The 14,374-nt window shown below is 43.3% G+C and overlaps 2 protein-coding genes across 2 annotated transcripts in view; one reads left to right on the top strand and one right to left on the bottom strand.

The window, feature by feature from the left end:
• TRRAP (transformation/transcription domain associated protein) overlaps nucleotides 1-149 on the bottom strand; it is a 98,387-nt gene extending 98,238 nt beyond the window's left edge. Inside the window, exon 1 of the mRNA XM_068422160.1 lies at nucleotides 102-149. The gene's annotated coding sequence lies outside the window, so the exon portion shown is untranslated. The remainder of the gene's footprint in view (nucleotides 1-101) is intronic.
• Nucleotides 150-678: 529 nt separating this feature from the next.
• On the top strand, nucleotides 679-12,622 carry TMEM130 (transmembrane protein 130). Its single transcript, XM_068423913.1, has 8 exons — nucleotides 679-949; nucleotides 3,547-3,837; nucleotides 6,229-6,397; nucleotides 7,538-7,707; nucleotides 8,349-8,433; nucleotides 10,354-10,556; nucleotides 11,586-11,698; nucleotides 12,446-12,622. The coding sequence occupies exons 1-8, from the start codon at nucleotides 874-876 to the stop codon at nucleotides 12,620-12,622; spliced, it is 1,284 nt and encodes a 427-aa protein (XP_068280014.1). The 5' UTR covers nucleotides 679-873.
• The last annotated feature ends 1,752 nt before the right edge of the window (nucleotides 12,623-14,374 follow it).

Raw genomic sequence — 14,374 nt, 5'->3', positions numbered from 1 at the left:
TGAGGCGAGGCCGGCCGGTCCCGTCCCTCCCCTCAGCCCGGGGTCTCCGCTAAGGCAGCGGCTGCCGGGCACGACGCCGGTAACAGCGGGCGAGGGGTTACCCCGGGGAGACGCAGCCGCTGACGGTCCCCGCGGCAGGCCCGGGCCCCTCCCGCCGAGGACCCGCCCCGCCGCGGACCCGCCCGCCGCTGCAGCCGCGACCCGGCGGCGCTCCCGCGGCACCGGCGGCAGAAGCGGTTCCGCCGCGCCGTAGAACCGGGAGCAAAGTGGGTAGAGGGGGCTGAGCCGTACCACAAAAAAAATGCAGCCAGAAGTAAGAAAGGGCTTCGAATAAGAAGACTTAAAAAAAAAAAAAAAAAACAAACAACAACAAACAAACCAAAACCCCCTGCATTGCGTTTGTGAGAGCCGCTCTTCTGGCTCTCCAGAAGCTCCCGTTGCACCCTTGGTGTGACAGACGCCTTAGGAAGAGCCGCCAGGCTGGACGCGGACCGACCGGGTAACCGCAGCCAAACTGCCCGTGGCTCAGGCGCCCTCACACCCCCCGAGCCTGAAGAACACTCCGCCTGTGCCGTCTCACCCACCAAGCCAAAATACAAACTCCCTCACCCGCGCAGGGCTCTGCCCACCCTCTCCGCGGACCACCTGTGCTCTTTATTTATTATTTTTTTAATCCCGGCGGTTTTGCAGCAGCCCGTTACGTTGGCAGCACAGCCCCGCACGCACTTCCCCCGGGAGAGGCTGGTTGGGCGCTGCCGCGGGGGAGCGTCCCGGCGGCGCGGACGGAGGGGCCGCAGTACCGCGGGCGGCCTCGGGGACAGCGCCCGGCCCCAGCGCGGCGACACCCGGCCCCGGCCCCGGCCGAGCCTGTCCATGGCCCCCGCCGCCCCCAGCATGCTGCGGCTGACCTGCGTGCTCCTGCTGCTTGGCCGCGCCGCCCCCGCGGCAGGTAAGGGGCTGCCGGTGCGCGCTGCCGCGGCCGCCGGGGGAGGCGGGTGAGGGCGGCGGCGGGGCGAGGGGGGCAGATCTCAGGCGTGAGCTGCTTTACTTGTGGCGGGGTGGTGGTTCCCTGCCCGGGCTTGCCAGTCACGACGGGGGATGGAGGCAGCTCCGGGCACCCTCCCGCTACCCCAGACTTTTATTCTCAGGCGCTGCGAGCTCGGTGCTTGCAGTGAAGCTGGAGCATCCCGGGGAGCCAGGGTTCTGCTTTGCACTTCCTAACCCAAAAGCTGCACTTCTGCTTTGTCCCCTGACCCAGCGCAGTGGGGCACAAGGCACCTGGGCAGCTCTGTCTCTTGCTTTAGTGGCCTCGCTGTGCTGCATTCTGCAGAGAGGTCGGAAAGGCAGAAGAAATCCCTGAATTGGATGAAATGTCTTGTGCTGCCGGTGACTCACTGGGTGACCTTGGGTTAGCCACTTAATATCCAACTGCTGCTGCTATTGGGCTTCAGTATGGCCCTGATTTGTAAAGCACTGTGATAACCTCCAAGGAGAAGTGCTAGATGAGCGTGAGGTAGCTATTTTTTTTTCCCAAGTTCTGCTGAAACAAAGCAGAGAGTAGCCTGAATCTTCTAGAGACTGGAAACCTCTGTGGGCCAGATTTCATCAAACCACAAGCATTTCTCTATTAACTCAAAATACTGAACTCAGGGTCATTCCTTGTGTTGTGAAATGGGAACAGCAGAGTTCTTGCTCAGACAGTAATGTTACAGTTATTTCTCACAGTCCTTTTCAATCCAGACTTGCTCAGCACCTGCGATCTGTGGAATAAAATGTGGGCACTAGGTAGATGCTTCGTGTTCTCCTTCCACCCCATCCCAAGCTGATGGGTACAGGAAAGGCAGTACAGGGTTAGCTGACCCCAGTGCTCCCTCCACGTTAAAGGTCATGAATGAGTGAGAAACACAACTTCTGAAGCCCAAAGATTCAGGTCCCTGTTAGCAATGTGGTGGCTGCTGAAAGAAGAAGGGAAGTTACCAGCATGAGAACCCCCTCAGCTCTGCTGCTCTGCCCAGCATTGCCCCATTGCTCAGCGATGAGAGGAGAGCCAGGCAGAGCACTGATGCAGGGAGGGAACATGCTCCATGTCGGAGGCAAAGAACCAGATCCTGTTCCCAGCTCTGCCCCAATTCACAACTTTTAGCGGTTGTTGCCTTTCCTTTTGTTTTGGGGTTGTTTTTTTTTTGTTTTTGTTTTTTTTAACACATGTATGTCATTTTCTTGTTTCATTGCTATTTTTTTTTTAAAAATTGAATGTATCCTTTCCATAAAACCCAACCTCACTCACGCTCTGCCCATTGAAGTAGTTGTATGAGCTGAACTAAGTAGCTCATGTAAACGTGGCAGAGAAGATAACGGTGAGCAATCCAGAGCAGCAGAGGTGGTTCAGTATCACAGGTCCTGCACTTCCCACACCTTGCTGTTCCATAGAACCATAGAATGGTTTGGATTAGAAGGGACCTTTAAAGGCCCTCTAGTCCAGCTCCCCTGCAATGAGCAGGGACATCTTCAACTAGATCAGGTTGCTCGAGCCCCATCCAACCTGACCTTGAATGTTTCCAGGGACATCTACCACTGCTCTGGGCAACTTGTGCCAGTGTCTCCCCACCCTCATCGTAAAAAATCACCTCCCTCAACCTGCTGGCCATACTTCTTTTTATGCAGCCCAGGATACGTTTGGCTCTCTGGGCTGTGAGCACACATTGTCGGCTCACGTCCAGCTTTTCATCTACCAACACCCCCAAGTCCTTCTCTGCAGGGCTCCTCTCAATCCCTTCATTCCCCAGCCTCTATTGATATGGGGGGTTGCCCCGAGCCAGGTGCAGGAGCTTGCACTTGGCCTTGTTGAACCTCATGCAGTTCACATGGGCCCACTTCTTGAGCTTGTCCAGGTGCCTCTGGGTGGCAACTGGTCTGCCACTAGGGCGTGGTACAAGTTTCATTTACATTGGGATTTTTGGACCTTTCCTGGAAAAGGAAGTCAATGCTGGACCATAGAGAAGAAGCAGCAGGTACTGAGGTGTTTTTGTTCAGTTAGGAGGAAGGTGGGAGAGACTCATGGGTCAACAGAGCTGACAAAGGAAGCTATTGGATGAAATCTTACCTGAGTTTGAAAGCTCATTTTTTTAGGACAGAGATTAGAGCTGAGCTTGACTTTCTTCCAGTAGCTGGAAGTTTAGTGACCATCTTAGATCGTTAGTGACACTGAACCTACAGCCAGTGCCCAGCTCTGCCTATAAAACCTCAACGAAGTTTTTGTGATGTTCTAGTCTGAAGCTCCCTTCTACTATTAACATTTCTAGGACCCAGTCTAACATGTTGTTTAATGCTCCTTGTTTGAACTCATATATACATGCAACAGTTTCTGTTCCAGGTTTTTAAATAGTAAAAAAAAAAAAAAAAGGTGGTAAGGTCTTTGCTAGGATGAGTGTCATTGTGAGTCACGTAACTACAGCTGACCAGTTAAAATGCGTAAATAAATAAGTAAAATTAAAAATTCAATCCAACAAGGTTTGGGTTTTTTTTTTTTCCTTCTGATTTCCACAGAGGAGTATGGTCTGGAAATAACCAACAATGGTCCCATCACAACAGGAGCTCAAGCTACTGTTCACGCCAGTCTAACTAGGAAGAACGACAGTGTCGCATCAAACTTGTATCACTTTAACTGGATTTATGCTCCTCTGATTCTGATGGCGAAATCCGAGCAGCGGTTTAACTCTGTGATTAATGTGACCGGTGAATTTCCTGGGACTTTTCCTGTATCTGTCTGGGTGACTCATAGAAACTGTTGGTTGTGTCGGCCGGTTGCTAGAAATGTCACCATGCTTCAGATTACAGGTAAAATGGCTTTACAACTTCTGTGTCTTCAGGAACTGAGTATACACCAGAATGCTTGCTGCCTTTGCTAGCATCAGAAAAATGAAAGCCAGGCATAAACATGTCTTCTGCCAACATAGTTTGATTTATGTAGCCCTTTGATTTAAGGTGATTTTGGACAGGCATGGGCTATATTGTAGTCTACCTACATCCAGGAAAGGAAGCAAGCATGAGCCTGCCCATGTTTCCCTGCCTCTATCACTTAGAGAAACTGAGCTAGAAACCAGATACTTCAGTAGCTGCAGCTCACACATCAGCATTGTTCAGTGATGTCCAGACTCCTAAAACAATGCTTCCTGTACTGCTTCCCAGCATTTCTAGTCCTAAAGTTAGGATGACCAGCAGCAGTGACAATCTACTGATTTTTCTGTTGCATGACATAGCAAAAACTTAGGCCATCAGCACAACAGAGCCATTACATTTTCTTTTAAAGTTCTGAGTGTACTGAAATCGGATGTGAAGTCATAGCTGCATTTTCAAACGTTGCTAAGTGCAATTTCAGTTTACTGGGAATATTCGTAACCACAAACATCCATTTTTTGACAAACTGACTAATGATGTGGTACGGTTAACCTAATCTCTGATACAGGGAGTGACATGAAATATCACCTGACAGCTGCCCACAACCCCTTCTTTCACACACTAGTAACCACGTCCCTCCAACCACATGTCCCAGTGCTCTACTTGTACACTGCAAAATAGACCCAGATCACAGACAAAGATAAGGGCAAGCATGAGAACAGAAGAGCTAACCGTAGGGCCCAGCTGACATTTTGGGGAATTGAGATTTTTCTTTGAGAAACACCAAGTTTATTGGATAAGTCTTTATAAAAGTATACATGAGATCTTTTCTCTCTTAATAACTGCTGCCTTCACAGAATCACAGAATCAATCAGGTTGGAAGAGACCTCTGGGATCATCAAGTCCAACCATTGCCCTGACACCACCATGTCAACTAGACCATGGCACTAAGTGCCATGTCCAGTCTTTTCTTAAACACATCCAGAGATGGTGACTCCACCACCTCCCTGGGCAGCCCATTCCAATGTCTAATGACCCTTTCTGAGAAGAAATTCTTCCTAATGTCCAATCTGAACCTTCCCTGGCGAAGCCTGAGGCTGTGTCCTCTTGTCCTATCACTAGCTGCCTGGGAGAAGAGGCCGACTCCCACTTCACTACAACCTCCTTTCAGGTAGTTGTAGACTGCAATAAGGTCACCTCTGAGCCTCCTCTTCTCCAGGCTAAACAACCCCAACTCCCTCAGCCGTTCCTCATAGGTCATATGAGGAATGTTCCTCCAGACTCTTCACCAGCTTGGTCGCCCTCCTCTGGACTCGCTCCAACACCTCAACATGTTTCTTGAAGCGCGGGGCCCTTGCTGAATATCTACTTATTCCTTTCTCGCCTTGCACTGTCTTATGTTCTCATGCCACAAGCAAAAGGGATAGAAGCTTTTATAGCTGTGAAAGGTAAGATCCCATTGTACCTTTCTGCCTTCCCCAAACAAGAGCACCCACTGGGGCTTCACAGGGGACCAAAGGTAGTTGTCAATAACTCATATAAATTACAACTCCAGTTAGTTCTGCATTGCCAGCCCCAATCTGAAGCAGTAATTGTGATTCTTATTTGTGCATCATCTAGAGAACAGTTACCCAGATTTAATGAATTGTTAACAGGGTAAGAGTCTATTACTGGTAATTAATATGCCATTAATTTTATAATCAGCTGATAAGTGTATCATTATAATACCTCCTTATTTATAGGTTAGAGAGGATTTTTAGATCAGCCTTTGCCAGTCCTTCTAAACAAACTCGAGCACAGGATCTCTGGTAGACATCAAAATCAAAATTTCACCCTTTCTGTATTCACAATATATAGTACATCTGTTATTCATAGTAGTCAAATTTTCATTTCAGTGGAAGTAGCTAAAACTGAAAACTAAAAAAACAGCAACATAAAAACCCCACAAAACAAACAAACAAAAACTGCCACCCCAAACATGAAGAGTGTGTGCAGTGGTTTGATTCTGAATCCCTTGATCTAGATACTTGATATTAATCCCAGTTCTTTTTAAATCAATAGTAAAAATTTATATTCACCTCAGTCCAGGATTATTTCGATCAGAAGCTTTATCATGACCCATTGTATAACCCTAAATTAGTAATTTAATCTCTCTGCCTCACTAATGCATGTAACAACACTGAGTAATAGATATAAAATACACCTAACCACTTAGACTAGGACACAGAAAGACTTATGCAGTACGTTTTAAATGATGTTTTGATACTCATACAGAGCATGCTATGAAAGTGATATATGCTGTCATTCTTTCCCCACCTTATTATTCTGCAGAATTTATCACAGGGAATCTTACCATTGCCCAGATAGAAGACAGCAGATTTATCACACGTGGTTCTAGTTCCTCCACGGGTGCTGTGACACGGATTTCTTTCTGGCTTCATGACCCAAGTCATTACTTCAAATCAGCATCATTTGTCTACAACTGGGATTTTGGAGATGGGTAGGTGTGGTTACTTTGTTTGCTGTAATAAGTGTTCAAGACATTGTGATTTAGATGCTCATCTAGAGAAAAATCCTGATTAAATCATAGGACAAAGCATACACCTTTGTCAGTTGGTATATTGTTAGCATGTCAATTACAAAATAGCAGGTGAATTACGACAACATTGGCACAGAAGTCACTGCACTCACAAAAAGGTGATGTTCTAAGGACCTACATTTCTTGTTCAGATATATACTTAGGTGTATTACTGTGTGTGCAATGAGCTGAACTCAACTGAATGAACTGGAAAAAGTAACTTATTGTGAATTGTTATTTTAAAACATCATTATGCCTGCAGATGTCCATTAGCAGGTTGTTGTTGAATATGTGACTAATTTGTGCACTTAAGGAAAATGGAAGCAGTATACTGTCTTGTGGTTGGGCAGTAAGTAGCTGTTACTATGACCAGCTACCCATAAATACACCACACCTTGGGTCAGGAGCTTTTGAAAGTGGATAGGTCTCTCCAATGATATGGAGGTGAACATTAACACACACCTAATGCTTACCTGATAACAAAATGGAGGCGGAGGGGGAGGAAAACCCAACATAGCTCATAACCATCAGAAATAAAACCATGGGTAGTATCTAGCCCTTAAGCCACTCTGCAGTAGGCAGGAAAAAAGACATTCAGTTATTTTCGTTCTCTGAGGATGAATATAGATCCAATACAAATAAGTGTATGCAAATAGAAATGTAAGCTTTAGTCTCTGAATAATAAATTTTTTCTTTCTTTTTTTTTTTCCCCTCCCTTCCCCACCCTTAGTGCTTCAGTTAGGTTAGAGTCCACCTACTATAAAGGTAGTTTTCATAATTTACTGACTATTCCTGTTCCATTTTGTGAATTATTTTAGCATTATCTTTAGTTTCTTTGATTAAAAATGTATAAATATACTCTGGGTCTTATACTGATTGTAGTTTTATTGGTAATGCCACAGACATTAATCCTCATTGATATAGACATAAAGTAGAATCACAGCTGACTATAGCATTGTCTATAAAGAAAATATATTCAAGTTTTATCCTTTTTAAATCAGAAATATGCAAGAACTTGGTAAAAGACAATTTTGATTCTAAATCTTTTTATGTTACACATAGGGTTTATCAGATTACCAAGGAACCCTTTGTCTACTATAACTGCTCTACCACGGGGAACCGCACAGTGCATCTGAAAGTCATAGCTGAATGGCAGCAAATTGGAAGCATCATACATGAAAGAGAAACGGTGCAGAAAACTGGTGACTTTACTACTGCTCTGGAGCTGTTAGGTAATTATAAAACATTTTGCATCTCAAAACAGAACTTGCTATATATGTACAGATACAATCTAGCTTTAATGTGATAATATGATAATGTAACTTCAGCATTGTTTCACATGCAAGAACTGGTCAAAATTAGTCAATGAAGAGTTTCCATTGCAAAATGGACTTTGCGCTGTTCTAGTGCAGAAAAAATGGGGGCAAATATATAAAATCTTCTGTTTCTTTTTCATTTACCAAAAGTTTCACTGTTTTATGTAAAAGTCTTACATACACTTAAAACTTACAATAAAACATTTACTGTAAGTTATGAAGGATGTTTGTTTAATTTATGCTGGCTATCCCTAAAAAATAAGCATTAGGAAAGTCTCATTGATTTGATCACCTTCCAGAGTAAATAAACACATAAGTAAAAATGTAAAGGATTAATAAAGTAGTTGATTATATACTAAAAAGAAATCACAAAACAGTCAGAAAACTTAGAACAACTCTACCGATAGGATTCCTTTTTGGGTGTGAGGCAAGTATTATTATTTGTGTGACTGATGGAACTAAAATCTGCGAAGTCTATGAAAACAAACCTTTACTGGAAAACCAGTTAATTTCAAGTTTATACGTGGAGTGTGACATGCTTTTTTTCTTCCTCTCAGATGCTGTTAAAAGTATTAATGTAGTGGGCTCCAGAGAGACTCATGTAATGGAAAACCTGAGTTTATCTCTTCATATCAATGGCACGTACGTATCAAACACAACTTCTTCCCTCCAAAAGCATTGTCTATTTTAAGTAATTTTTTCCCCGCTATTTCCTTAAAATAGCCAGTTGCACCCCACAGAACTGTCTCTTAAAAGAAAAAGAAATTTCCTTTGAACAAAATACTGTTGAGTATTGCTTTTTCCTGACTTGAAATACCATGAACTCTCAGAGCCTGAAAGAGCCCACATCTTTACAGAAATGTAGAATCCTCCTATGTAAAGCAAATGTTAGTTTTATATCTCTGTAAAGAAAATATTAAAAGAGAGCTAGCCAGACAAAGATAGTTGAAATAACTACATTTTAAAACTCCCTTTAGAATTTTTCTCCTTGACCATTAAACTGTAAACTAAAGGACAGCATGTCCTGTTGAATAGCAGCCATCCTTGACTGGCACATGGGAGTAGGGGGTTTGGGGAATAATTTTGGTAAAGTTAAGATTGCCACAAGATTAATAAAACAGAGAGGCTCTGTGCAGTGAGGATTAGAGGAGAGTAGGAGAGCCATGAGTACCTTCATCCTAGCACAAGCTTTCTCAAGCTGCAGTATTTAAAACACGAGAGGTTTTTTGTATGGCAGAAGCATTTTAAATACCATTGAAACACTCAGGAAAGCTCCTTCACCATAAAAACTCCATAACCGCAGAAGTCATTTGTTCTTCAGAAGAGTGACACTTTCATGTTCTGCTATCGGGACCTATTTAGCCTAATGCTGGATCTAAAAAAAAAAAAAAAAAACAAACAAACAAAAAAAAAAAAACACAAAAGAAAAAAGATTGGTGCTGTTAGGGATGTAGGACGGAGTGAGCAGCACCCAACACAGAGTCATTTGCCAAAGGCATAAATAGTCCCAATAGACAGCACAGTTTGCATTCAGAAAGTGAGTGGCACATTGGCAGGAGTGGAAACTGGAGATGGTATGCAGGTAAAGACAAACAGCCAAAAACAGTACAGGCAAACCTGAGATCCCTAAAAGCAGGCTTGGTTTTAGGATGGACAATGTTTGCCAGACCTAACCTCCTAGCCACAGGACTGGGACTGGTGCAATGTGAGTTTATGATACAAAAGCAACGACAAAGGCTTGAGAGGGGTTTTCAAAAACAAAACTAGAAAATGAGCTAAACGCATAAACATGCTGCTTTCTTCAGCAGAGAATGTCCTAAAGAGATAAGGAACAAAATACTAGCAACACAGGGTAAAGAAAAGCTCTGTCTGTTGTCAGAATCAAAGTCCATAGTGCATAAGGTGAATCCAAGAAGAATCAGTTGGAACAAGGGTCTGAAAATGTAAATAAAAGGCATCAACTGGACATGGTGAGAAGACACATGGCCATAAAATGGATAGCACCTAGATTGCTTGATAGCAAATGAAAACCTTTTTGTTATCGTAAGGGAGTACTGTGATCCTTGCAATTTATTTACCTTTTCCAGCTATTAGTCCATTGTACAGAGCTCATGTTACATTCTTTCCAGTTTTGGTTGTTGGGGTTTTTTAATCAGAAAAGTCCGGGGTGTGCTTCAGTAGCACAGACAGTGATTTCTTCTGTGTGAGAACAAAGAAAAAACAACCTATACTCCCTTGGAAGTGCAGGGAAAAAAGATTCCTTTTATCTTTATTGGAGAAGGTCTAAGGGGTTTTCTATACACAACGGCCTTCCTATCACCCACACAGGTATTTAGCTCTCAGCTGAAAGGCTTGCTTTTATAGAGCCATCACAAAGAACATTTTCAATTGACAAATACTACAAACCAAACAATTGTGCAGTTAATTACTTCTGTATTTGTATTTAGATTAACTTCATTATTTTCAAAATTATCACGCTACTTTAACTGATTCATCAGCTCTTAGCTGAAATTTTTGCGAAGTTTTCACCTAATTTTTTTTTTTTTGCTCTTGTCATTTCAGCCCACCGCTGGCATTATGCTGGCTTATAAAATCCGAGTGCATTCCACTTGAAGGTGAAAAATGCCATCTGGTGGTGCTTAATGGCTCCTGCTACAATCTCAGCCATACCTTCCGTGATGCTGGGCAGTATTGCCTCAGCGTCAGAGTGGAGAACGGCGTGACGATGCTGCAGACGTACCATGAAATAAAAGTATCGCCAACAGGTGAGGAGCAGCACAGAGATTCCCCACCTGTCAGGGTGGGACAGTCTCAAACATGTCAGGGACAATTACGAGCCTGCAGATGAGGTTTCTGGAAACTTCTATAGATCCCTAAAAGCATAGGAAGCAGGAAGAGAAAGAAGAGTCTGTAATGTGCCTACTGTAACTGCTCTGAGCTTCTTGCATCCTGCTGAACCCTTAGTCTCAAGAGTGTCTTGAAGCTAATGAGTTTCCTGGGAAGGCTGAGTTACTTAAATTATGTATTTTTCAGTTTAAATAGTCTGGCTCTTGTAGTTAGAGAGGATAACTAGGAAAACGCATGCATCTGTAACATTCCCTTAATTAAGCAGTCTCAATTCTTCTTTTTATTTAGTTTAGTTATGGTTTTTTTAAGGGTAGATTTTTCTAGGCCTCCATTTCATTACAGGTTTCTGTCTGCCCAGCCAGCAGTCCCTGCTGGCTCCCCCATGCATGCTCACACATGCCCCTCTTGGGTCCCTGAATCATCTGAGAAAGTGGTTAGGTGACCTGACCAGGGGACAGCCAGGCTGCGATACAGAATGTTATACCATCTCACCGTGGGCCAGCACTTGCATACAGACAGGGCAGCTCACTCCAGAAGGCACTGGTGTACCTTCAGGGCTAAGTGTGCAAATCCTCTTTGCTGGAGGCTGCTAGCTGCTGTGAAGATGCTGATTGAGGTTCCTTCCTGTCCTCTTGGGATACCACAGTGGTACAAACTCCCTGGGGAGTAAGGGCCAACATATGTAACTGGGTGGAGTTTTTTAGGCTGTTTAAGGGAAAAGAGGGGTAAAAAGAGAAAGACCCTTGCAACGTCACAACCCCACATTCCCTCTTCAGAGATTTCAGAAAGACCTAAAGTGTTCTGGGCTGAAAAATTTATTCCCTGTTACACGTGTCCTTTGTTCTAAAAATATGAAAAGTTCTCCTAAAACATAATTTCCTACTCACTGTTGCATCTTCTCGGTGTATTGTATCACTCCAGGAATGTCCCCTTGTGCTTTTTCCTAGGGATCCACCCGGCTGTCTTTGTCCTGCTCTGCATTGCTCTGGTTTCAGTAATGCTGGGACTGGTGCTGTACATGACCCTTCGAAGTAACACACAACAAAAAGATCTCGTGGAGGTATTCAGTTACTCTTACTTTGAGCTGGGATAGTAATTAGATACCTTTCAGCCATGTCCCTTCTTTAATCCCCAGGCAAACAGAGCAGGAGGGAGCATTTCCCTGGTATGTCTGATCTGTTCCATGGAAAAATCTGAACAGTGTAGGCAAACACTTTAAGCAGCAGGCATGCTTCTGGCTTGTTGTGGAGAACTATGGAATTCAAGTTGCCAGGGCTATCATGGACCGTTTGTTAATATTCCCAAGCAGGTGCTTACATTGAAGTATCCCTTCCAGAGGATCTGCCTCAGAGTGGTTACATGAAAGAAAGCAGGGGGATAGTGAGAAAGGATACAGGATAGTAAAAAAGGGTGGGTATGTTACCTAAAGTGGCACTAAATTGTCACCTGACCCTAGTATCTGACCTTTATCTCCCCAGCTCCCTTCCATCTCTGGTGTAGCATTCACGTGCCACATTATCGTATTTGTCATAAGCATGAGCTCCTAAATCAAAAGTAGCTTTTTTAGCCCTTTGGAAAGTACCTAATGCACTTCACATCATGCCACAATATGAATAATACACCTCTAGAGAGACTTCCTGTGAGCCAGGTGTCCAGCAGGTATAAATCAGAAGTCTATTTGAAGTTAGTGACTGACTGAAACTGGTTGAGGACCAAGTGCCATTTCTGGCCCAAAGTATTCTTGCTAGGCTCACTTGAGCCAGTAGGACCCGAATTAAAAATGATCTCTTTGATGTTCCTTTTCCAGGTAGCTGACTTTGACTTTTCTCCACTGTCTGATAAAAACCTGTCTTCTCATTCGGAGTCAGGCTGTGGCCAAATATGTTGCAGATTATGTTTTCTTCGATCATCTCAAGAAGCTGCCAGGGAGAGTCATGAACTTCTACATTCCTTTTACAAGCCAGTCAAAACGTACACAGTGTGAAGAACACAATTGCACTTTGCTTACACTAACTGCCAAGTTTAACTTTCTCACTTATGATGGGTTAAAAGCCCAGTGCTGCATGAATGGTTTGGTTTTGCCAATGCAATGAGGTTAACCACTTTAAGTCCAGCACTTGAATGTTTCATTCTCTCAACTAAAAAAAAAAACAAGCCTTGAAACACAGTAAAAGTAGCTTTATATTTTTAAATTATACGGGTGTATACTTTTACAGCTGTAAATGCAGCATTTTATTCTTATGAAAGATTGTTTTATGTGCAGGTTTGCTAAACTCACTACCTCTTGTAATTTCTCTGTCCCTCCTGCTGTCTGTTTCAAAGAAGAAAATGCTTAAGACAAACATACCTCTCTTTCCTATGTTACAATAATATTACTGGGAATGGAAGTCACCCAAAATGCTGTTGAATGTGTATTTGTTCTAAAAAGGAACTGACTTCTCCAGGTTGAGAAAGGCCTAGGTGTTTCCAATGAACCACACTACCTAATATGTTGTCTTTTTCCCTCCTGTCTTAAAAGACCCCTTTTTAAGTTAATGGGCTTCTGTGGGACTGTAGCAGCTGGTGACCTGCTCACAGAGAGCTAGCTGCTAGCAGTAGTTTGGTGGGATCGCAGCACTTGCTGTAGAAGACTCCACATCTCCAACACTTCAGGAAGTAGTACACCACTCTAATCTGTGTAAGTAGCTTTTTTTTTTTCCGGCTGATCATTCTTTTCTTTCTTATATTACTACCCAGCTAGTCACCAAAGCTTCTCTTCCAAAAACTGCAACAACCAGTAGCTCAAAGCTGCTCAGCAAAACATATTAAATTCAAATTCATAGTCACCATTCAAGGCTGTATAAACTCTGTGCCTGTTGCAGACTATCTTCTACTATCAGCTTCCTGCTCACCCAGGCTTTGCCCCCTGCTACGAGGCATTTCTGAGTACTCTGGAGGCTTTTAAACAAAAGTGCCTTTGTGGCCATTTCTTTTTTTAAACATGACACACCTTCCCCACCTCTGATTTAAAGCCTATGGGTATTGTGGGCTTGGGGATTTTCAAGTATGTCATAATTTCTCAGTACGTCCAAGCTGAGATATGACTGATCAGGCCAAACGTGGCTAAAGTGGATATCAACCCCCAGTAAAAAAAAAAGAGAGACATGGAGTTAGTGATATGAAAGACAGGCCTAAGAAAATCCCCAATTTCCTATTGAGGAAAAGAGAACAAATGTCCTTGAGAAGAATATTGGCTCTTATTCTCTTACTAAAATGAACAAAGGATGGCAAAAGAGTCAAATGATTCAGAAAGGTAGAAAAGATAAAGTGCTGCAAAGTGGAAAGTCAACACTATCAAATAGTGGAAGATATTATTCAAGAGCAGATGGAAAAGAATAGAGGTTAGAAAGAAAGGCATCTCTTGCAAAAAATAAGCAGTGGAGAAAGTACACTTTAAAGGGCATGTCAAGAAGCAAATTAACCAAGAAAATTTAAACAACCTTAACAAATTGAGGTATAAGTATGAGAAATATTCACACGAACATGTTCCTGAATCCAATATGAAACTGCTTCCTGCACAAAAGGCTGATCTGTGGGTTCAATAAATGCCTCTGAAATTGAAGACAAAAGGTAATTGAGCAGTTCAGGATATAGCAAGGAGATTAGTGGGACGTAACAAGGATCAGCAGGAGGATTCATTTTGTTAACCTTAGAAATCAATGACCTGGAAAAAGGAATGTTCAGCAAAACGATGAAA

Source organism: Nyctibius grandis, chromosome Z (genome assembly GCF_013368605.1).
Source record: "Nyctibius grandis isolate bNycGra1 chromosome Z, bNycGra1.pri, whole genome shotgun sequence".
NCBI classification, from domain to species: domain Eukaryota; kingdom Metazoa; phylum Chordata; class Aves; order Nyctibiiformes; family Nyctibiidae; genus Nyctibius; species Nyctibius grandis.
This window is presented reverse-complemented; position numbering and strand designations above follow the sequence as displayed.

Excerpts from the sequence above, each read along its gene's own strand:
- TMEM130 (XM_068423913.1), top strand. The coding sequence starts at position 874 with ATGGCCCCCGCCGCCCCCAGCATGCTGCGGCTGACCTGCGTGCTCCTG. Across the intron at positions 7,708-8,348 it reads TACTGCTCTGGAGCTGTTAG|ATGCTGTTAAAAGTATTAAT; the intron begins GTAATTATAAAA and ends TCTTCCTCTCAG. Across the intron at positions 11,699-12,445 it reads AACAAAAAGATCTCGTGGAG|GTAGCTGACTTTGACTTTTC; the intron begins GTATTCAGTTAC and ends TTCCTTTTCCAG.